General features: G+C 46.0%; 1 protein-coding gene across 2 annotated transcripts in view; it reads right to left on the bottom strand.

The window, feature by feature from the left end:
• FGF12 (fibroblast growth factor 12) overlaps positions 1–22,668 on the bottom strand; it is a 217,674-nt gene that overhangs the window by 84,521 nt on the left and 110,485 nt on the right. Inside the window, exon 1 of one of the 2 annotated variants that reach the window (XM_030456124.1) lies at positions 13,032–13,267. The exons of the other annotated variant lie outside the window; for it this stretch is intronic. Coding sequence (XP_030311984.1) covers positions 13,032–13,230 — 199 coding nt within the window. The 5' untranslated portion in view covers positions 13,231–13,267. Of the gene's footprint in view, positions 1–13,031; positions 13,268–22,668 lie in introns of those variants that run through there. 2 annotated transcript variants of the gene reach the window in all.

The following is a 22,668-nucleotide window of genomic DNA, read 5'->3' as shown; positions in this document are numbered from 1 at the left end:
CAGGGATATTATTTTGAGAAGAAAATTACTTTGGGACAGTAGGGCTGCATGCCACATCCATGTATTTACTAAAGTGCAAATCCCCACCCAGGGCTAATGACAAGAGAGAGACAAATGGTGTTTCCAGGATGCATTACACAAAATAACAGTCTGTGCTGACAGGGATGGCCTCTGCCTCTGAAGGTCGAGCTTCCTAAAATGGCATTTCCCTAACTCAGAAGGATGATGGGCTCAAGCTGATGACAGCACCCATCAAAGCAGTTGCCTCCTGTCACTGTCAGTGAATCACTAGAGCAGAATGGCACCTTGTAGGCAAAAAGAACATCCAGAACAGTGATCTCCTTTCCCATGCTGATGCCTGCAAGGAGGAATAGTAATGAGTCCTCCAGCACTGAGCACAGCTGCCTGCCTCCACCCCTCTACGAAGGAGCAGACATGTAGAGCTCTGCACTACGCCTGCTTTGCTCTTACAAAATGAGTCCCTCCAGGGAAGCCTATTTCTCACTGGTAGAGTGGGTAGAAAGGATGTGGTTGCACAGCACTGGCATTCACACAGCCTCTCCAGTGCCCAGGAAATCTGCTTTACACGGATATTAATACAAGTTCAAGGTACGGGGTGGAGAAAGGAAGCACAATTCATTGAAAATGTGGGGTGCAATAGGGGACCACTGCTACACATCTCTCCCAGACCACCTTTTTCCTAGAAGTCTATGGATGCTAGGACTTGGAGAAATCACCCTGGGTAGCTCACTCGTTCATCATGCAACAGCCACCTAACATACAAGGCTCAAAGACAAAGAGGCCCGAAGTGTTGCATGAGTTTTCCTAGAAAGTAAATGCCAAATTAATGTACATGATGCATGAGTTACTCATTCTGAGCAGTCTCTGAACACAAGCTAAGGACAAGACATCCATTCCCAGCACTGCAGGGCCAAAGAGTGCTTCCAAAGACCATCACAGGTGAAAGCAGTGGGTGAGCAAGCAGAAAAGGACTCCTGGTCTAACTGCCACCAGTTGTTTTAGCACAGAATTGCTGACTATGTCTGGGTGAAATTGCCTAGATCAGAGTTCTTTTAAAAAATTCAGAGTGAGAACAGTTGAAGTTATATACAAACTCCATCTCACTAAAAGGGAAAAGAAAGTAGATGTGAAAATGGTAAAAGTTTTGATTTTCTCTTTTCAGACAATGTGTTGTTCAGAAATTTAATGAAAAAAAAGATGTTAAAAGAAATGATGAAAGCCAAAATTTCATTTTAAGTAGAGTCAATCTGCATTGCATCTGAACCCTCTCATCACCACAAACTTCTTTTATTTGACCAGAGAACTAAAAAATCAATTCTTCATACAGCTACACTCCTGGGTTTGTCTTTGCCTCCCACAGGACATGGTCTGTGTCACTCTGTTGATCCAGTGTGTTTTACCAGCAGTCAAAATTCCAAAACATTTCCCTCTAAAGAGCAATCTTCTACACCTATATTGACTTAAGCTCCAGCGAGGAGAAAACCAAAGCCTGACATAAGAAAAAGCATAAAGAGGAGATGCAGGGCTTGTCCAGAATTTTTGCAGGGTGAACTTCTTCAGGTAAAGGAATTTTAAAAAATGAGAAATTTAATGGAAGGCAAGTTGTGTCTACAGCTTCTAAGCTGTCATTTTCCAGCACAGTCAGTGCCTTGGCTACTGAAGGTTAAAGCATGCTCATAAGTATGGAGAGCAGAATATGCAAGATATATATTGTTTATTTTGAGGAACACCCTGCAATTATTTCTGACATGTTGTATAATTAGCAAAAATTACAGCATATTCACATAGAGTGAAACAGAGGATAGCGTAAGTAAGATGTGTGAGCCCACAATCAGAGTGCATTTCATTTGGGTGCAAATGTTACTCCATGAACCAACCAAGTGTTTGTCCCTTCCTGGCAGCTCCTCCTGGCCCCATGGGCTGTGCCAGCTCCTGAGCAGGCACTCACAGAAAGGAAACATCAGAAGTAAAATCCTCACATTCCCCATGCCAGCACCAGGGGCTCAAGGGCTGCACAAAGGTTTAGCAAATGGGTACCTGCATCCTGCAGAGCTTTTGGGTGGAGGGATGACTGAGCCCAAAGCATGAGCAGGCAAAGAAAAAGCCACAATGATTCTTTTTCCCGAGGGAGGTGGGAAGGCAGGCTTGGAGGATGATGCCTGGACATGCTGCTGCTTGATGGAGCTGGCAGGAGGGAGAAATAGAACAAAAGCCTTGTCCTCTCCCCATGCTTGCAGCACCTCTCACCTTACAAATGGGGATGGAGGGGGAGAGGGTTCCCTACAGGGCCATAAGTCACCCACACATGTCCTAAGGAGTTGTGTGATGGGTCAGAAATCCTGGGAAATCTGGTGGCAGTAGTTAATCTGGTGGTTAGAGAGAGGCTGTTTTTCATTGTGGTGACTCCAATGTCCAGCATAAAACCTGCAGGTTTCTTCCTGTCTTCCCACAAATAATTAGGTCACATATTAGAAATTTTTTTCTACCTAGAATTGCTTCATGAGAGGGTGTAAGAAACAGGTTAAAGAAATTCTTTCTGGGGACACACGTCTAGTGTCACTGCAGGGCTGCAGTTGGACTACTTGACCTTGGGGGACACTTCAGCCCTGCTTCTAGATCATGACTGTGTGACATTATCCACTTCTGCACTCCAGGTTTGTGAAAGGCTCCACAAGACCATCCCCATCTCCCCTTGTCTTGGAAGTGCCCCACACAAGACATCAGAGCAGTGATAGTTCTCAGATGAGCAGAGCAGGTGCCATCCCTGCTGTTCACACCTGCCATGGTGCTCTGATTTGCACTGTTCTCAGATGCTAAATCTCTCTGTTCCCCCCATCAATCCAACAGGCCTGAAATACTGCAGAAATGCTGAGAAATCCCTCACACAAACAGAATGCCCTGTGGAGATAACTCCATCATTCTTCCACCTCAATCTACACACCTAGAAAAGTGTCCTGCCTCATTCAAATAGAAACCAGACAGAACATCCTATCAATAAGCACTGCGCACTTAAGATGCTATCAGTTTTGGGGAGGGTACCTGGTCTTATCAACACCAGCCCACAACAGAGCTCTAGGTAATCACTGGATGGCAGCTCAGTGTAAAATTTGGTTCCCAGTATCACTCTGCATGCACTCAGTAACACTAGGCAGTAACATTCCCTTTTGCTGGTCTTCCTCACATACTCCCTCAGCATTTTTCCAAAGGTATGAGACGTGTGAGGCTTCTGTATTTAATAGCTAATGAGTCTGCAATAGGGAAATATTAAAGCTTCCATCAGTCAAGTTGTGATTTAAGATTTTTTTTACTTATTGCACTAATGCAGCTTAAGCCTTCTCATTCCTGTTTGTAAGCATTTTTTGATTCAACTTTATGTTACTAAATTTCAACAAATTTTGAACACACAAATGCATACAGAAAATGTGCTGCTTGTGACACTCTGGTTTGAAACAACACTTCATTAAAAAAGCAAAATTATGGTAAAAATGGCCCAACCCCCCCAAGTTTGTTCTTCTTTCCTTTTGCTTTGTGAGAAAGCATACCTTTCTTTACCTACAGAATTATTTTAATTTCCCATCTAAGCCAAAGGTTTCCTTCAACCTAAAGAGAACACTCACAGTGTGAGAAAGCCATCACCTGCCTCATTCCATCTAAAGCCCTGTTTGACACTGTTTCATTGTTCATATACCACAAAAAACACCTCGTTCCCAACCTTGGGCAGCCCAGAGGACTCCAGCAAGGCAGGCAGGCTCAGCGGCCACCCTGCTGCCATCTTGTGAGAGCTGTGAACAGCGAGCTTCCTCCCCAGAGATCCGTGTGCTCAGGATGACACAGTGCAGATGGAGCTAAAACAGAAAATCTGCCTCTCCAACAGGTCCCCGAACACAACTCCTGCTCCTCCAGCTGCCCAGGAGCCACACACAGCCTCAAGCATCAAGGACTTGCAAAGTGTCACCTGGTGAATTCGGATCATTCAGGAGCCACTACTGGGCTTAACTCTAAACCCTAAAATCTATGTAATGGAAAGCAGACCTGTGGGTTTTTTTAAGAAACAGGGAAAAAAATAAATAGAAGAAACATTTAAGGAAGAGGAGATGGTAGGAGTGACACAGAAGGACATGAAATAAAACCCCAAACAAATGTTTATTGAAGTTTTAAACAACAATTCTGTGTGTTAGCCAGCAGGCAGACCCCATACTGAACAACATTAAACCAGACTGTAAAAAGCCAGCAGAGAACTGATGGTTAAGCTGCACACTGGCAGTCGTTTTATCACCGCCACAGAACATCCCACCAGGAGCGCGGTGCTCACCAGAGGCTGCAGGAAGGGCGGCGATCGATCAGGGCGGCGGAGGGCCCGGGCAGCCAGCAGCTCAGCCCGGATCCAGTTACAGGAGCTGTGCCAGGGAAAACACCGGCTCGGGAGCAGGTGGATGGTGTGATCCCTGCATCTCCTGCAGCCCAGCGGCTCCCAGGTCCCTGGGGAGCATCCTTCAGCAGCTGCCGTGTGCTTCCCAACCCCCAGCAGTCCCTGGAAGGCAAAACCACTGGGGTTTTGGTTTGGTGTGGGGTTTTTTTTGTTTGTTTTTGTTTGTTTGTTTCTTGGTTTTCTTGGGGTTTTTTTCTTTTTTTCTGCTGCTTTTCAATTTTCTGGAAGATATGCACTGGCTTTTTGCAGCCTGGCTTCACTTAAAAGTGGTCCCATACAGCTTGACCTTTAGCAAACAGTTTTGCTTTGGGGAATGAAGGTAACTATTTATTTGGAAGATTGGGCAATATGGGTGGCAACTATTAAGCAAAAACTATCTGTGCAGCTGGCAAGCAGAGGGGACTGCAAACTCTGCTGGTTCTAAATAAATATCAATTAAGTGAGCATGTTCTATTAACCCCAAGACCAGGCTCTTTTCTTTCTTCATTTCCACACATAATGTTCAGAATTTCAAGAAAGGAATGTTTCAGGGTTTATCATCTTTATCACAGTTGCATTCAGCTTTCAGTTGGGAAAGAGGAACAAGTAGCAGAATTACATTGCCTCTCTGTGGATATTTTAGCCATTCACTGGATGTAACACCTTCCCTGTCAGAGCATGCTGCTGGAGGGAGAAAGAGAGGAGTGCCAGAGGGAGAGAGGTCTGCACAGATTGTTCCACGGACACTGCTGCAGGATAGAGAAGAAGCTCTGTGCCCTTCAACACCATAGCAGATATATCTAGCCCTAGATCTTCATGCATTGGAGGCAACCAGCCATTTGACATCTCCCCTTTTCTGACATCAGTCAGTGGAGTCAGGAACTCCAAACATCAACTATCATGCTGAAAAGGCCCCAGAAAGAAGCACAGGCAGGAGGCAACATAACAACTTCCATCCTTTCAGATCCTCAGCTGAACATTTCTCTTTGGGAACATGACAGTGCCAAGGACCACCCAGAACAGAGTTCATCCTTGTGCTTGGTAACACTGAAGGAGAAGGAAGCACTGAGGCAAGAAAGACTCTGCAGGTGTCCCTTGTGTAAAATCCCCTCTTCCACCTGCATACGACTTCAGGTACCACAGAAGGACATGTTGCTGAGAAGAAAGAGGAGCTGCTACTGCTATCTCCTCCTGCCCTGACTCAAAAACAGGCTCTGCATGAGAGCTCAATGCACCTCCAAACTCAGCTCTGCCAGGAGCAGCACAGCCCTGTGTGGCATTTCCTTCGCAGGATGGCAGTCACGGCTGCCCAGTCACCTCCCTGTGAAACTGGGGGAAAGGGACAGACCCAAAGCCACAGAGCAGAGAGGCAGGAAGAGAGCTGCCAAGCCCCATTCAGTGAGGATGCTCCTTTCAGCACTAACCCCCACAGCCCAGACCACTTTACAGAGAAAGAGCAGAAATGCCAGGAGCCACAGCATGGATCTACCTTCCCCATTGCACAAGGAACCAGCCAGCAGCTCATCTCTGAGGACAAAAAGGGCTCAGGCCAGCATTTTGCCTTCAAGCCTGTGGCTTTGTCCCTCTATCACCTTTCACCAGGACACCATGAAACAAGTACAGTACACCAGAGGTGCCTGAGAGATGTCAGGACACATTAGCTCAATTTTCTCACAAGCCATGTAAGCTCCATCAAGGTTTCAGAGAACCCCAATACAGTACTTGGAACACAGCAAATACATGCTTGAGATGCAGCATGGGGGCTGGCAAAGCTAGAGTGGTCTTCCTGAACAGTGAATACCACAACTGTGTTGCACAGCTCTCTGGAAAGCTGTCTTCTGGTTTACCATCTTTAAAATGTCTTGTAACTGCTATTTTCAGAGACAATCCTTTCAGCCCTACAGCCCAGCTACCGTGCTGCAAAAATTCAGTGTCCACATTGACTCCCTTCAAAGCACAAGCCCCTCCTCTAAAAATAATTTATTCTGGGAGACCCTGCTAGTGGTGCTCGTTGGTGAGGGGCAAAAAGCGTGTCTGTGGCTCTACTACAGGTTGTAATAGAGACATAAGGTAAAAGAAGCCTCTGGAAAGGACAAGTTAAGTCAGAATTTTGCTACATGTCAGAACAGGATAAAGGTAAAACAATACATGTAGTAGTTTGCTTTATGCTCAGGAATAATAGTGCTTTAATTTGAAGAATATTTGGTTAGGCAGGGCATAGAGACCATGTATTAAACAGAGGAACAGAATATAAATGTACCATTTGTTCCCTGTAAGACTGCAGTGTGTGCAGCCCAGGGAGAGGGTAGATGATTTTGGTACAGGTCACTGCACAACAGACTTCTAAGGTTAAGGCCCAAGAATAATGTAGCCATAGCAATGACACTATAATAGCACTGAAGAATATGTAAATTATGTGAATTTAAAGATTAGTTCTTTGGAATTGCTTTCTCCAACCTGCTCTCTTCTGTATGGTTGGTCACCTCCTCTGCCAAGCCATGGCAAATATGAAAGGGATGTCAATTTCTTACATGTTTTGCCTGTTAATAAGAGTAAATCATAGCTTGGCTTCAACTGTGCAGAAGTATGAAATTCCCAAAATAACACGCACATGACTGTTCAGAGGGATGGATCAAATGGAACAAATGCCAGAGGGTTGGAACAAACACCTACCTGACCACCATGCTATCTGACAGTTCATGCTGTCGCCATTTGGGAAGGGAAAAGGAGGAAGATAAGCCCAAGCAAGTCTGCAGTTGCTTCTCAACACAGTGAAACTCATGATTATGTCACCAGAGCCAATTCTTACAATCTCTTCAGCTCTTGTGGCAGCTCTGCTCTCCACACAGCCCAAATCAAGCTGCTGAATTTTTTTTGTAATAGATATATTACCTGTTAAAATATGCATTAGCTGGTCTACTGAAATTATTCTAAATTCATGCTGAATTCAGCAAAGAGAAAAGAAGAAAATCTTGTCTTCATTTCAGTTATTTTTGGTACTCAAGCTTTTGGGTTTTTATTTCAAAATAACATTTCATTTACAACCATACCTGAAAATTAAAGTACACACATAAAAATTCTCCAAATGAAATCACACCTTTTTTTCCCTGAAAAAAAAGTGATATCACTCAGTGATGAACTGATTTAATGGAACTTTTATGGGGAGGGAAAAGAATCATTCATGAACCCTTTTTTGCTCTGACTTTTCCATTTGGTTGGTGAGAGAGGAATCAATCATTTGTATTGCTCTAATGGTGAACCTATCCTGATAGCTAACGATTTTCACTGCTCCCACAGGCTCAGCTACCCCTGAGACCATGGAGAGAAAAGGTACCCATCCCTCTAGGAGCTTGCATGACTTCAAGAGATTTTCTTGGCATCAACCAGTCCAGAACTAGTATGAGTGTCTTACTGACTCAAAGCCTCAGCCACAACCTGTGTTGCAAAGTTGCTGGGTTTTCCATGCTCTTCTGTAAGTCAGATTGTAATTCCCCAGATTTTAGAGCCAAAGAGCTCAGAGTTGCTATCTGAACCCCCATTCCCAGTAACACAGCTCAGATACAGTGACAGTCACCACATCTGCAAGTCACGAACTGGTGCAACACCATCCCCAGGGATCAATTCGACAAAATGAAACCCATCTGCTGAGTTATCACGAGCAGGAGGAAGCCTTTTCTCCCCTTCTGATTATCTCAGCATCCATTAGCAGCAGTGGGTGCAGAGGGAGCTTGCAGCATCAACAGGCAGACCTCACCAACAAGGAGGTCGCACATCCCTGAGGTTGTGCCAATTCCCTTTGACAGTACCCAGGCTGCTGCGTGCCAAGCGGGACACTTCAGCTCCTTTCAACACCTCTTGCTGGCAATGTACTGCCAGGATTTCAGGTATTTCCATTCCCCCCCAGCCACTCCTTAGGGATGGGGCACCAAATCCTTCAGGGAAGGCAGAAGAATGTGATGGACCCCTCCTTGGCTGGGTGCACACCCAGACACACACACGCACTATAGAAAAGCGTTGAGATCCAGCCTGAATCCTACTGCCAGCAGCAGCTCCCCTCTGAGATGGTGTTGACATTAGGAGACTGGAGCAATGGAGGAGCTAAATTCTACAGGTTAGGCAGATACTACAGCTGTTCTGAGATAAACGACTCAATAAAATAAACAGGCAAGGACTATGATAAATTTAACGGGGAGTCAAAAAGGTGGTTTTTTTACCAGGAGCTTCAATCATCATTTTCACTCTGCATGAAATCAGAAAAGACTTTAGCATTTAACTCAGGGAATTTAACAGCTTGCAGAGATGACAGACTTCTCAAATGTTCTAAATGAATCTCCAAATGAAAAAAGTCCTTCTGTGTCCTTCAGCTGAAGCTGCTCTTATATTTTTACTTATACTGATGCAAAAATATATCCATACCTGTTTTAAATTCCATATCCCAATTTATTATTCAAAATGAGAAATACTGCAAAGGGAAAACATGTTTTAAGTTACTGGTTTTTTACTACGTGTGATCCAGTTCCTTCACTTTGGAAGCAGCCTTTAGAACTCCTAAAGCAAAAACATGCTTTCCCTGGAGAAATGCAAAATACATATCAGACAGGTAAAAAAATGAAGGGGGAAAAAAAAAATAAATTTTTTTTTTTTCTTTTTCCTGGGCTGAAAAACCTGTTTCATCCTGAGCTCTGCATTCTGAGCTGGAAAGTCATCTACAGAAGCAATGCCTCAACAGATAGAAACGATGCCATATGGTACCTGGCACCACCTGACCCAAAGTTGCCTGAATGCAAATACAATTTCCCCAAGGAACAACACCCTTTCAGAGGGCTTCACTCAGATTAAGTTTCTACCAATTCCCACAGACACTGTGCCTGATGCTCCATCCTGTTTCCCTGCAAAGCTGCCTAATCCCTCAGCTTTACTGTTCGGTGGCCACAGCACAATGGAAGGCCACCTCCATGCCATCTCTCTGGAGTGAGCTCTACCTGAGAAGATGGTTGGTACAGCAATGGCCACAGCTTTCCCCAAAAAGCTGGACCCACCAGCTCAGGGCTTCCAGTCTGTTACAAAACAGCTGAAGACTGGAGGCTTTAATTCAGTGACAAAGGAAATTAAACCACTGGGTTCAACTGTTTGTTGGCAAAGAAGTCATGTAGAGACAGCTGCTTTCTCTAGTCTTCTGTATTCAACTCTTGGATCTATCATTCTCTGATGAAGGATCCATCTCTTGAACCTGAACCAAAAAGCCATGCCATATGGTAATTTCTTTTGAATCTTCTATCAAGTTACTACAGTCAGAGCCAAATATGTAATTTAATCTTTTCTAGCTATACCTTATATGTATAGCCGTGCAAGTGCTGTTCAACATACACGTATTTTGCTTGGCACGTGTACAATTGCTGCCAATGACCTGTATTAATTCACGATAATGGGATTAAGCCTGTGTGCCTAAATTTTCAGCTTAGTCCAAAGCATTCAGTGTCCTTATTTGGCCTGTCTTAAACTCATAAGTCATTCTAAAGCCAAACATATGCAAGAGATAGAAAAGCGCACAGATCATGCATGTGAGAGAGGTGCCTTAACCAAAAGGTAGGCAAAACAAGTACTCACATTTGACAACATGGTTCTTATTGCAACCAATAAATAAGATGTTTCTGCTGCCTATTTTCCCTTAAGAGCTCACAGCTGATAGATAAGACGTCCCTGCACTGATCTGGCTCCCCATAGCTTGCAAAAACCTGCAACTACTGATGCCCACTATCAAACAAGACCAAAGTGCTATGGGATGTGAATTCTTCTTTCCCATATGAGAGGAATATTTCACTCTCACTCCACACAGGCTGCATAGTGGAATATAAGGTGTCAACCACACGAAATAACTCAGCTCACACACATCGCTACTGAATATTTTAGTTACAGCACTGTTTGAGATGCTTATGGAAAACACTTAATTGACATAAGCTCCCAGAGTTACTTTTACAAAAGCAAAGGGACCATAAACCACCATTAGACTTGTATTTCTGTAGTGATGCATATTGCTACAAGCTCCACCACTGCTGCATCCTAAGCTCACAGGTAGTGAGGGGGCTCAATGTGCAACATGCTGGAACAAGCATAGGGAAGCAGGTCTCTGAGTCAGGTAACAGCTTCTTGCCTTCTGTAAATTGGGGAGAATCCCCTTGAAACACCATTCTGAAATGGTGTTTTGCCCCTTTTAAACACAGATGCTCCGCACATTACTTCCACTGACTTGCAAACTACTGAGCCAGCATATCATTAGGTACATATAATCACTGGGTTTGAGGGTCACTGCACAATGTATGCACATCTCTTTAAACTAGTTTCAGTTCATTTACATGTCATTTTATATGCAGAAGATCGACTCTGCATTGAGTAAGTTGTCTGGACATGATACACTCCCTGAATAAACAATCTCAGGAGCAGCAAATCCAGTGGCATGCTGCCTTCTGAGCAGCACACCTGAGCCCAGCAACAGGATACACCACTCAAATCTCTATTAAATCTCTACTTTTAAATCTTTATCTAAAAGAAGGATACAGAAAACAATAAAGCAGACAGTGTGTAACCTAGAAAAGTACACTTGAATTTTTTTCAAAGCAACTTAATTCCTCTACTTCCTTAATTTCATAAAATGAATGCAGTACTGGTTACAAGTGATTGACTGACAGCTCTAAAGACTGAGCAGTTCTAAAGACTGAACAGCTCTGTTTTTACAGCACTGAGTAGCAATGATCCTTCTTCTAAGTCAATAAAAAGACTCCTTTAAATCCCTCTGGTCTGTAAATTACCAACGATTCTCCTCAGTGTGGAAGTCCATGAAAGTGGAGGGCATTCCTAGAATTCATCAGTTCTTCACAGGCATTTAGTGAATCCAGAACTGGACCTATGCAGCAAGAAGCACTGCCTCACAAACCATACCCTGTTGTAAAAGTCACTCAGACTTTCATGAGACCAAGAATCTTGGAACCTAGGTAACAGGTCTAGGCTTCCCAGCCCTTTTAGTCCTTGAAGGACCTCGCTCAATAACATATGGAGATAGGGAGGAAAGAGGAAAGGGAAAAGATTTCAGGACTGCGACTCTCAAGTCCCACTCTTGATCCTACAAAAAATGTTTCCCAAGAAAACAATGACCACATTTTTTGGGCAAGAGCCATGTTTTGGTATATGCTCAAAGGATAACTAATATCAAGCTTCTACTTATCATAACTTGAAAACAAACAAACAAACAAACAAAAACAGCTTTTTTCCTTTTGAATGTTTTATGTCATGCTATATTTCAGGTTTTTTACACCTTCTTTTGGTAACTGTTTTAAAACAGACCATTGATGAGTCTGATTTTCACAGCCTAGCCCTATGCAATGGAAGCCTTGAAGCATTTTGACAACTAAATATAGTCCCTGTCCCACAGGCAGTGATTCAGGGACACTGAGAGCAACCCAACAGAGTGATTATTCCTTCCTCTTTGTTGACAACAGTAAGACTAAGCAGCCTTCTATGGTGAGAGGCTTTCCTTCTACTTCTTTCTGTTCCTCACTTGAGTACAGGTCAGGTACCTCACTTTAAAGTGCAGAAAAGCAGCCTTCAGCTAGCTCTGACACCTTGCTGCAAACTCACAACTGATAGACTTCAGATGGGGAGATGATCAACAAATATAGCATTAATGTATATGTGCAACATGGGAGGATTACACACGTTGACAGCATATCCCTAAGAGCTTGATAAATAGGTTTGGGTTTTTTTAATCCTTATACGAACATACACTTGAGAAAAGTAAATGTTCACAGCAGCTTCTCGCTGTTTTCTTCCCTTAATGGTGGTTTACATCAGTGAAAACACAGAGGAAGATGTAAATCATAATTCCACTGAGAAATCCCTAGGGGCCTACTCTTGCTGGGTGCTGAGTTCTCACACCAAGGACAGCTGAGAGCACAAAGCACTGCTCAGAACTGAAACTGTGGGTGGTGGGGATTTCATCACGGAAATGTGAGCAACAGATACACTAGGGCTGAAGTTTTCCGCAGGGAACCAAGACTAAGCACACAAACAAGATAAAGAAAGGTAAAAAAAAGACTACCCTGAATTGTATTTCTAGGTCCTTGCAAGCTCATTGTTAGGTGCAATAGTCATTCAGTTGACATCTGGAAGTCTTTCTGAGCTAATGGACTTCCCTACGCAACTCTGCTTCAGAAGTAACACTTGATGGACCTAGTTATCAGCTGGCCACAATTCTAACTGATGCTCAGTTTATTGATTTCCTTATCACTACACGGAAGATAAAAAGGGACTGTTTAAAAAGTGTACCCACAGAGAGGTGAAAAATACAGCCCTGGGTTAAACTACCAGGGTCAATGCGGCCAAGTCTTTCCTGCCAAAGGATGTGCCTTGATCGCACTTTGGATAGTGCCAGAGGGATGCTGCTGGTGCCAGGTGCCCACCCATCCCACTAGCCCAGAAAGGGAGACCCACCAGCACGCAAGCGAAAGCTGAGCACAGAACAAGCCGGTCCCCAGCACCCATCCCGGTGGTTCCTGGACTGCCCCACCCCGCGGAGAGGGTCCCCACGGCCCTGTTCCGCCGTACTCACCCGGTCTCCTCCTCACCGGCCTTTTCCTGCCGCTGCAGAAGCGTACTTTGCTGAAGACCCCCAGGACGTGCCTCTCGCAGAGGGAGCGTCCGTCCTTGCTGGGGCTGGAGCGGCGCTTGGAGGCGGACACCCGGTCGCTGTTGGACTCCCTCGCCTGCCGCTTCTGCCGGATCAACGAGCTGGCGATAGCCGCTGCCATCGCCGCTCATGGGCCCCCCCGCTCCGCGCCGCTCCGGGGGGCGCCGCCCGGGCGCGCTGGGGCCGAGCCGCCGCCGCTCCCCGCGGGGACGGGGACGCCCCGTTTAACGCGCTGCAACCCCGAGTCCAGGCGTCGGGGAAGGCTCAGCCGGCCAGGCGGAGGAGGGCGCCCGGGCTAACAACCATGGCTGGCCGCTGGACCCCGCTGCCCATAGGTCTATCGCCGGGGAGCGCAAATCCCGGCGCGGGAAGCCGTCGGCGAGACCCCCGGCCGGGCTGGCAGAGCGCCCGCGCCTTGTAAATCCGGGAGGCGGCTGCCCCGCTTGCGAAGGTCCGCCGGCAGCAGCAGTGTCCAAAGAATGGGGCGCGCAGGATCCGCGGGTCCCTGCGGTGCCACTCGGGCGAAGGCGGCAGCGCGTCCTCCCGCCGGCCGCCCACCGGAGAGGGACCGTGGGATGAGTCAGAGCCCCCCTGGCCCGCGACCAGCCCCGGCCCCAGCTCGGTGGCTCCGAGGCGCTGCGCGGAAGTGTGCGCACATGGACGCAGCTCCGCTCCGCTCCCGCGGCCGGGCTCAGGGCGAGCCGCGCTGCAATTCTGTTCGCACCCCTCTTCCTCCTATCTCCCCCTCCCCGCTCCGCACCCAGAGAGGGCGGGAGGGGAAGGAAAAAGCAGCCACGGGAAAAAGCACCAGGCCAGTAAACAAACAAACAAAAAGAGGCGATATAAAAAAATTAAATTAAAAAAAAAAAAAAAAAAAAAAAAAGCGCCCCGGACGCGAGTGCGGGCTCACATCGCCGCAGCTCGGCACCCCGGGCTCACAGCGCCATGGCTGGCGCAGCTTCCCCAGCCCTGCTCGCTGCCTCTTCCCCGGCAGCGGCTCTCTCCGACGGCAGCAACCCACATCGTCCGGCCCGGCGGGAGGGGAGGCCGTGGAGTGCTGGCACCGGGGCGGCCCCGCGCTCGGCTGCCGCGGCAGGGACGGCGGCGGGTGGAGCGATGCGAGGCGGGGAGGAGGAGGTGGAGGAAGGCGGGGGGGGGAAGGGGGGTGTGCGGCTGCTGCTGCTCCGTGCGCGATTCAGGATGCTCCACGGTGCCGCCCGACGGCGGCGGGGCGAGGAGGAGCTGAGCTGCGCCCGCTGCCCGCCCGCATCCTTCAGCCCGGCCCGGGAGCCAGGGTGGGGAGACTGAGGGGGGACTAAGAGAGGCGGGAGGAGGAGAGGGGAGGGAGGGGCCAGGGAAGCCCCCCCGAACGCCCACGCAGAGCGGGGCTGCTGCCAAGACGACGGGGAGCCCCGCAGCAGCACGGCCGGGAGGGTCGGGTCGGCAGCTGGGAGCTGGGCTCCGGGCTCGAGGAGAATTGCAGCTGCTCCCGCTCGCCCTCCTCTACGCAATCCTACGTGATCGAGGTTTGGATGAGAAAAATCGCACAGGCAGAGCGAGGCAACTGCAGCTCCGCAGCAGCTCTGCCCCTCCGCCCGGGCAGCCCCCAGCCCCCCCCCAACTCCGGGCCGGCCCACCGCCCCCGCCGGCAGCTGGGCTTCCCCGGAGCCGCAGCCCCGCCCAGCCTCCGAGGGAGCCGCTTTGAGTTATAAGGCCACCTCGGCCACTGCTTTAGGTGTCCAATAACCCAGCATCAGCCGCCGAGCATCCCCATGGCTTTCCCTGCTTCTCCGTTCAAGCAGAGAGAGGGCGACAGCTCCCCGTCCCCCAGGGCCTTCGCTGCTTGAGGGGGTCGGTACCTGGTCTGGAGAGCTTGCAAGCCGACAGCAGTGGTGGATACTACAGCAGGCTGCCTCTGCTAGGAGTGGTCCCAAGGCAGACCACCAGTTTATCAGGAGATGCTCTGCTCCGGGCAACCCACAGCAGCTGGGCTGGCTCCCTCATAGCTCCAGTCCCCAAACTGCATTGAACAGAATTTAAGATGCAGGAGTATGTCTCTAGCTAGCCAGATAAGCAACTCGTGTTGCTACCCTAAGAATGGTGCTCTTCAGATTTCAGGTTCAAGTAACCCCCAACAGATACACGTGCAGAAGGTGATAAGCAAGATACATGGGGGGAAAGCACAGCAGTCAGGACAGAGGGGATCTTGTCAGGGAAAAAGAGACTGCTACAGCTCGACTTTTGCAGCAGTCGCAAACTGAGACTAATCTAGTCACTGTAGGGGTGAAGCATGTACCCAGTTGAAAAGGACCTACTTTAAACCAGCTGGTGATGTCCCTTTAAGAATTACCAACTTCAGCAAAATAATCTTTGAAATTATTTCACTGTAAGAACTTCAGCTCTAAACTATTATAATGTATTGGGGGGTGGGGAGAAGGCAACTGAAAAAACCACAAAGATCAACTAAATTGTGGCATTACTTCCTGATTTTCACTCCTAATCCCCATGCATGCCAAAACAATGTGAAATCAGGTTCTTCAGAAGAGAACAGGGGATGAAGGATGAAGACATTCAAAACCATTTGGGAGATGTGAATGTTTGGCTGCTGATCTCTTTTTAACTGCTGACAACTTTTTTTGAGCAGATTTCTTTGTCCCAATCAATAAAGATTTTTTTCTTCCCTTTCCTGTAACTAAAATGCTTCATATTTTAATTTTCTCTGCCAGATTATTTCATTGACATCAAAGACTGTTGCAGAACAAGGTACAGGCATGGCCTAAAGAAAGCTGTTTGCTATCAGTGAATCACTATCTGAACTGCCAGTGAATTATCCAAAACTTCAGCTTCAAAGGTTATGAGCAAATGTGCTATCTTCCCAAGAAAAAGACTTCCATCTATATATAAAGATACTTTCTTTTCCTGTAGTGTTCAAATCTGGTGAAATAATGCTGTTTTATTCCCCCAGTAGATAAGTAGATAAGTTTCAGCTATTTTGACATGCAACTGATTTGTTTTCCTATGTAGCTGTAAACTAGAAGCAGCAGTTCTGCACTTAAAAATGATCTTAATCAGTGACAAAGTTGATGACATGTTGTTTTATTGTTTTTGGGGTTTTTTTTTCTGGTGATCTGTAGATCTGAAAAGAGAGCTGCTGCAAGTCGAAATGCTTCTCCCAAGCCTCTCTGTCTCTGAAGTGATGGAGTTAGTTACAGCCAAGTTTGTGAAACTAAATATAAAGCCTCATTTGAGAATAGGCAGGCCTGTCTGTATTTATAGATGACCAAGGAGTCCATAAGGTTTTGTTCTGAGTGCAGACACGGTGTCATGAGCTCCCAGTGACATGACTGGCACGCACATTTGCTCTACACCATGCTGGATCATGCCCCAACTTCACAAAAATTTCTGAATTGCCCATTGCTTTTATAAACACCAAGCAATCCCACAGTGGTCTTGAGCTGGAGAACTGAAGGCCAACCTCAACATGCCTCTGCACTCATTCTTGCAGGTGAAACTTTACCTTCAACGGGATGCCAAGCAAAACAAAAAATCTCCTACATGCTTTCATCTTTGCCAGTGCAAATTCTCTCCTTCAACTTCCATTTGGGGAAACAGGGCTCAAAACATCTCCCATTTTCATTTGTATTGGTTACTGCTCTTTGAGGGTAGTGTGTCCTAGTCTGTTCCATACCCACTAACTGCAGCTGAATTCAGGGGCAACATTCCTCACTGCCACCCACAGAAGCTTAATTGTTTGACCAAATGGGGTCAACATTGTACTTTTCCTTGAGGCACGTATTTTTTTAAAACATAGTTATCATTATATGATATATGATTTGATATCATATAATATGATGTTATATAATATGATACTTGATATAACATAACATAAAATGACATAACATAAAATAAAATAACAACTGTGGCAACTTTTTTCCCCTATCTCTTCTCCCCTGGTTTTCCACCTTCCCTCCAGTCCCAGTATGAAAAACCACCCAGTGCATACTATGAAGAAGGAAGGAGAGGAAAGCACTTATTCATAAAATAAAGAAGCAAGATGGTGTTTTGATCACTCTGGAGGGATACACCAATGCACCTCCTGCAGTGGAGAAAGGTCCCACCCTGTACACAGGAGCAGGCAAAAGGTCAGACTCCTCATGGCTGTTGAAGGGGCAGACACACAATGTTTATTAAATACCCCTCTGCTACACGCAGGAGCCTACGTATTAGGCAAGCACTATGGATGGAGGCCAATATAAATATTTCAAGACATGGGCATTTCTGAAGTTTTGTTCACTCAGTATATAAACTCTTCTGTTCTCAGTGCTGAGGCTTAAAATGAAGGTCTGGCTCAATTTCAGGGCTTTGGTGGCTTGAACAGATCTAGAATTGCATTCCCTTATCTTCCTAAACAGAATGATCTATCTAGGTCAAAACGGAGGTTATTGGCATCTTTCCTTAGCAAAGTGCAATAATTCCCGCAGGGTTGCTTTCAGAATATCCTGTTTATTTTTCATGGACCCTTCAAAAGCCACGGGCAATGTTCTGTTGATTCATTCAGTACGTATATCTCTGCTTTGCTAATTCTGTAGGCAGAGAGCTAACTACAGACAGAAGTGTATGCAGGTTTTTTGCTGGTTTGTCTGTGTAGCTACTGAAAATGTTTGCAAGAAAGTTAAGGAAGATATTTAAATCTAATATTACTTTAAGATGTGCATGTGTATTGCAGTAGTTGAATGGGAAAAAGACATCCAGCTCTAGCCAATAATTATGAATAGCCCAGTTCACTATTTTATATCAGTACAGAAAACAATCTCTTCCAATAGGAAGGCACTGTTGAATCGGAAGTCTCCATGCGATACCTCTTAAAAAGTGTACACAATTTCCACATTCTGTAAATTACATCTAAAAGGTGCCTGGCCAGGACTGCTTATTAAGAAGAATCAAGCCTGCATCCCTGTGTTATTACTATTCTTTATAAGGTAGCCCCTTGTCGCATGTCTAGCATAATTAAAATTCATGGCATTCCCCAGTCACTCTGCGTGGGTGGACTTTGAAAAATAAAAAAAACCAAAACCATGCCTGGGTACCCTAATAAAGAAAAGAGAAGACCTTACAGTATTTTGCTCATTTTATGTGCAGGGTAATTCTGTTTACAATGCATGGTTTTATAACTATGTTTGCATGCCTAATAAGAATTCACATGGCCATTTAAAATTATGCTGTTCAGGGAGTGAGATCTAGCTCTAAACTAGCAGTGGAGTAGGAAAACTGTCTGGCTTTCTGGGTTTTTCTCACACAGCTGAGCTCTGAGCTGACAAGGCCTTTAAATAAGCACAGAACAGCCTGCATCATCTGATTGTTGTATTAAAATAATGTATTCCCTCTTTTTGGCTTCAAAGATTCGATTTAAACAAAATCTGCAACTCATCATGAGGAACATTTATTAGCCTGCCTGGTGTCTCTACCAACAGCTCTAGTCATGGGAGAAGCTGGGCTTGACTGTGTCTCAGAGCAAGGGGCAGGTCAGCAGTTATGTGCACTGAAGAATGAAATCACGGCTGCAAAAAGGGGCCACAAGCAGCCCCAGCACAACAAAACCAACTGAAGCCCTCCCCAGAATATTTCTGCTTGGATTTTACATGTTCATAGGTATTTTTTTCTTTCCAATAGAGGATTTCTACTTAGCAGGTTTGGGTTTTTTCTCCTCAGTGTGTTGTTGCCTATACCAGGCAGAGGCAGAGGAACACAAAAAAGCTTCACTTCATTGAGGGCAGCTGTGGCAGAATGGAACTGCCATGATGCCTTTCTCTTCAAGAAGCTTCCTGTATGGCTAAACAGACTTTGTCTGCTGGGTTCTGGAGGCATCTGCTGAAAGTGGCAGGAAGGGACATCACCTAGGATTTTGCTGCTTTATGTCTTGCTGTAAGGGTTGTCTCTCCAAAGTGAAGCCTGAAAAGGACTGTAAGCAAGGGAAACCTAAAGCTGTTCCCACATCTGAAGAGAGACCTCCCTGCCGGCAGGGCAGTGCCTCTGACATGTGCCAGAGCAGACCTGAAGCTTGTTCAAGATGGGCTCATCTCAAAGCTGCTGTTACCACCCTACCCTAACAGTCCTGTTCATCAGCCATTCTCTGCCATTACCTTCCCCAGTGAGATCAGGACATCTGGCCCTCTTCCTTCCTTCCTCTGCCTCTTCTTCCTCACTGGTCTCCTCCCAACATCCAGCAACTCTACCCATCCAATCCCTTAGGGACTTTTTCACCCATAGCCATCCATCCAATAGCCCTAAGCCATAAGAACTGCAAGGAACTGGAAGGGGAAGGACTGTGGACTTGAGATTTCATCCCAGGTCTTACATCTGCATTCACAGCATGCAGGGAAGAGGCAAAGACCACATCCCTTGTGTGCTTAATGAAGAGCTTGAGACTGAAATAGCCACCTCAGAACAACCCCAGAAGTAAGCCCGAGACTGAATACATACACATCATGCCCTTCGCTGTCTGAAGCATAGACCTTAGGGTAGTAGCACTTTCATGAACAAGGCAACTCCTACAACCTTCCCTTACCCTTAGAGACATCAGTGATCTCTATCACTGTCTTTGAATCCTATGTGGAGACAGCCTGTAGCCCATTTTGGCCCACACTTCCAATAATGTGAGAGGTGCCCACTTTCCATGGACACTGAACCTAGCTGTGTCTGGCTTTACAGCTCACCTGCCTGGAGTGGGATGAGGTCTGGCTGGAGAGGGGAGTGTGACTCCATGGTGCATTCTTAGGCCCAGGCTCAGGAGGTCTAAGGAGTTGTTCAGGCTTTTCCCCACTTTCTGGGAGGAATGAGAGCTGTTCACACTGTGAAACCTCCTCACACTGTGCAGCCAGGCACTGATTCCAACCAAAACCATTTTTAAGTGTGTTGGGAAAAGCCTTTCAATTTAAAGTTTCCATTGAGCTGACTTTGCTGAAAGTCAAACATATTCTTCTTGATTATATCTTGGCTGAGGCAAAACAGCCCGATTATGTGATTGAGAATAATAAAAAGAAGGGAGGGAGAACAAACCCCCTATTGCATTCCTCCAGCAGGGCTGTGGGACCGTCTGCTCCACAGTCAGTCAAGGCTTGGAGACTGGAGACATCAGCATCCCTATTGCACTGGCATAAGTCAGGAGGAGAGGAAGAGAGAGAAGCTGTCAAGGACAACTAAACTCCTTCCAGACCCATAAATCTATCTGCCAGACCCATAAATGGATTCTAACAGACCTAAAAAGACCTTGGGAAGTTCCTTGACACCGAACTCCACTTCTGCCTTCCATGTAGCCTCCAAATCCATACCAGGAAGCCTAGAACTCACCTCCTGAGCCAGAGGGTATCTCAGACCCTGCTGGGTCAGATCAATGCTTCACAGGCACATCCCACTGCCCCCTCACCCAAAGACTCCTTGCAGTTTGGAGAGCTCACAGAAAATGCAGTGCCTGGCAAAAAGCTGGTACTCTCACTGCCATCAAGCTCTGCAGAACAGGAGCGCTGGGACATTAATCCTGCCCTCAGGATGCCTCTCAAGATACATGCACCCAGATTCCATCTTATTTAACCAAATCATTATTTCTCCTGTGTACTGCAAGGACATACTTAACACTAAATGTAAATACAAGATTACAATTGTCATACAGCCAGGATAAGGTTTGAAGACTCCCTCATCCCCCGCTGACCAAAAGCGCTGGGTAAAAAGAAACTGGTTAAATACATCACTTTTCCCACATATTTCCAGCCTCCAAACACACCTTGTGCTATTTGCATTGTAACTTCCCTTCCAAGCAATAAATCCACTTTTCTATCTCCCTAGTAAAATAAAATCCCACGTCTTTTCTCCCTGGACTCTCACAGCTATTGCAGTCCAGACACCAATAAAGATATCAGTGGCCTGGAAGCAAATTTATGTTTGCCAATGATACAAAGATTAATGCAGTAATAATGATTGCAGCAGGTCGGGTGAAGAGAATAAACTGAATTGACACGGAAGCAGAGTTCATAGAAACAAGTTTCATTTTAACATAGGTAGAGAAAATCTCTGGGAACAAATTTTGCAGCCTGTATTACTTCAAGTCTGGGGACTTTTTTCCTCTAGTAAACAGTGGCTTTGGGAATTGGGAACCATGAAAGAGACACCATTAAACAGGAGCTTTCTCCACAGAACTGAAGGCAGGAGAGCCCAAGCCCATAGGTGGATGTATGGAGCAACAGGAAGCAAAAATGCTCTTTCACGTCTGTAGCCAGTGCAGCATACACCCGTGTCACAGAAGTCACAAAGTCAGGTTGTCACACTTCAGAAGTTGCAGGGATTAGACCAAGAGGGTCTGAGATCTACAGAGAATATGGGTATAGTGAAAGACTCCAGCATTCCAGTTCTCTTTGTTGCAGTAAAAAGCACATCTACAGGGGATTCACATAGAATCACCCTTTGAAAATGCTTTTGGTACTCAGCCTCCTGTTAATACTGTGGCCACAGATACTTTGCTGTTGATGAAAATCTGACGCAAGAAAAATGGTTGCTATATCCTCAGTATCCAAGAGAATGACAGAGAAGACTTGGCCCTGACTGATAAATCTCTCACCTCTCAATAAGAACATTTTTGAAAGGAGATCTTTCAATCCAGCAAAGTCAGAATGCGATCTGGAGGCTATGAGCCAAGGCAAAGCTCATGTTTATTTTTAATAGAAATGGTAGTTTATCAAAAGAACAATATGGCAAGAGATATGATGGATTTTCTATCATTGCACCCTAAGAGCAAGTATCTTTCAAAAATAGATGAGCTGGTATCACAGCACACAGGTACAAAGGAACCTAGAGAGGTCACCCTTGTATAGTACCAGCAGCACCTTCATCATCACTGACAAGGTTGGTTCCAACCCTGCTTAGGGACCTGCAGCAGCAGAAATTCCACAGCTCCCCTGGAAATGTGGCTCTGCATCAACCTCAGCTGAGAAAGGTTCTTCCTAACATCTAGTCCAAATCACACTTATCTAGAAGTTTCCTGCCCTATTGATATGGCTGTCAAAGAGAACCTACTGAGCTGGCTCTCTGCAGTCCTCACTTGAGTGAAGCAGGAAAACAGCCTGAGCAACCACAAATAATGCCTTCTGACACTTGCCTGGTGTCAGTATTAGAACACATCTGAACAGAAATCCACTTTGCAGAAAGTGGATTCAAACTTCTCCATGAGGAATGGAAAGGAGACCTTTTCCAGCTCACTGTGAAATGCCAGAAGAGCAAGAAAGCACATTGCTGTTGTAGAACTTGTGGTCTTGGCACTTTCAAGACCAAGACTCCAAACTGGGTCTTTAAATCCCTGTACAAAGGGCTCTTCTGAAATTACTATTTCCTTTCTCTCTCCCACAGTTTTGATAAAATGGCATTTTTTGAAGGAAAAAAGCACAGCTACTTATTGTTTGGCTGATCATTCTATAGGCATCCATCACAGCCTTCCAACCTCATCATTCATACATGACTCCCTGACACAAATTACAGTTTTGGCCTATTTTGCCTTCAGACTGCTGGACTCCAG

The sequence above is a fragment of the Calypte anna genome, chromosome 9 (genome assembly GCF_003957555.1).
Source record: "Calypte anna isolate BGI_N300 chromosome 9, bCalAnn1_v1.p, whole genome shotgun sequence".
Classification (NCBI taxonomy): Eukaryota; Metazoa; Chordata; class Aves; order Apodiformes; family Trochilidae; genus Calypte; species Calypte anna.
The sequence above is the reverse complement of the archived record's forward strand: the minus strand, read 5'-3'. Positions and strand labels throughout refer to the sequence as shown.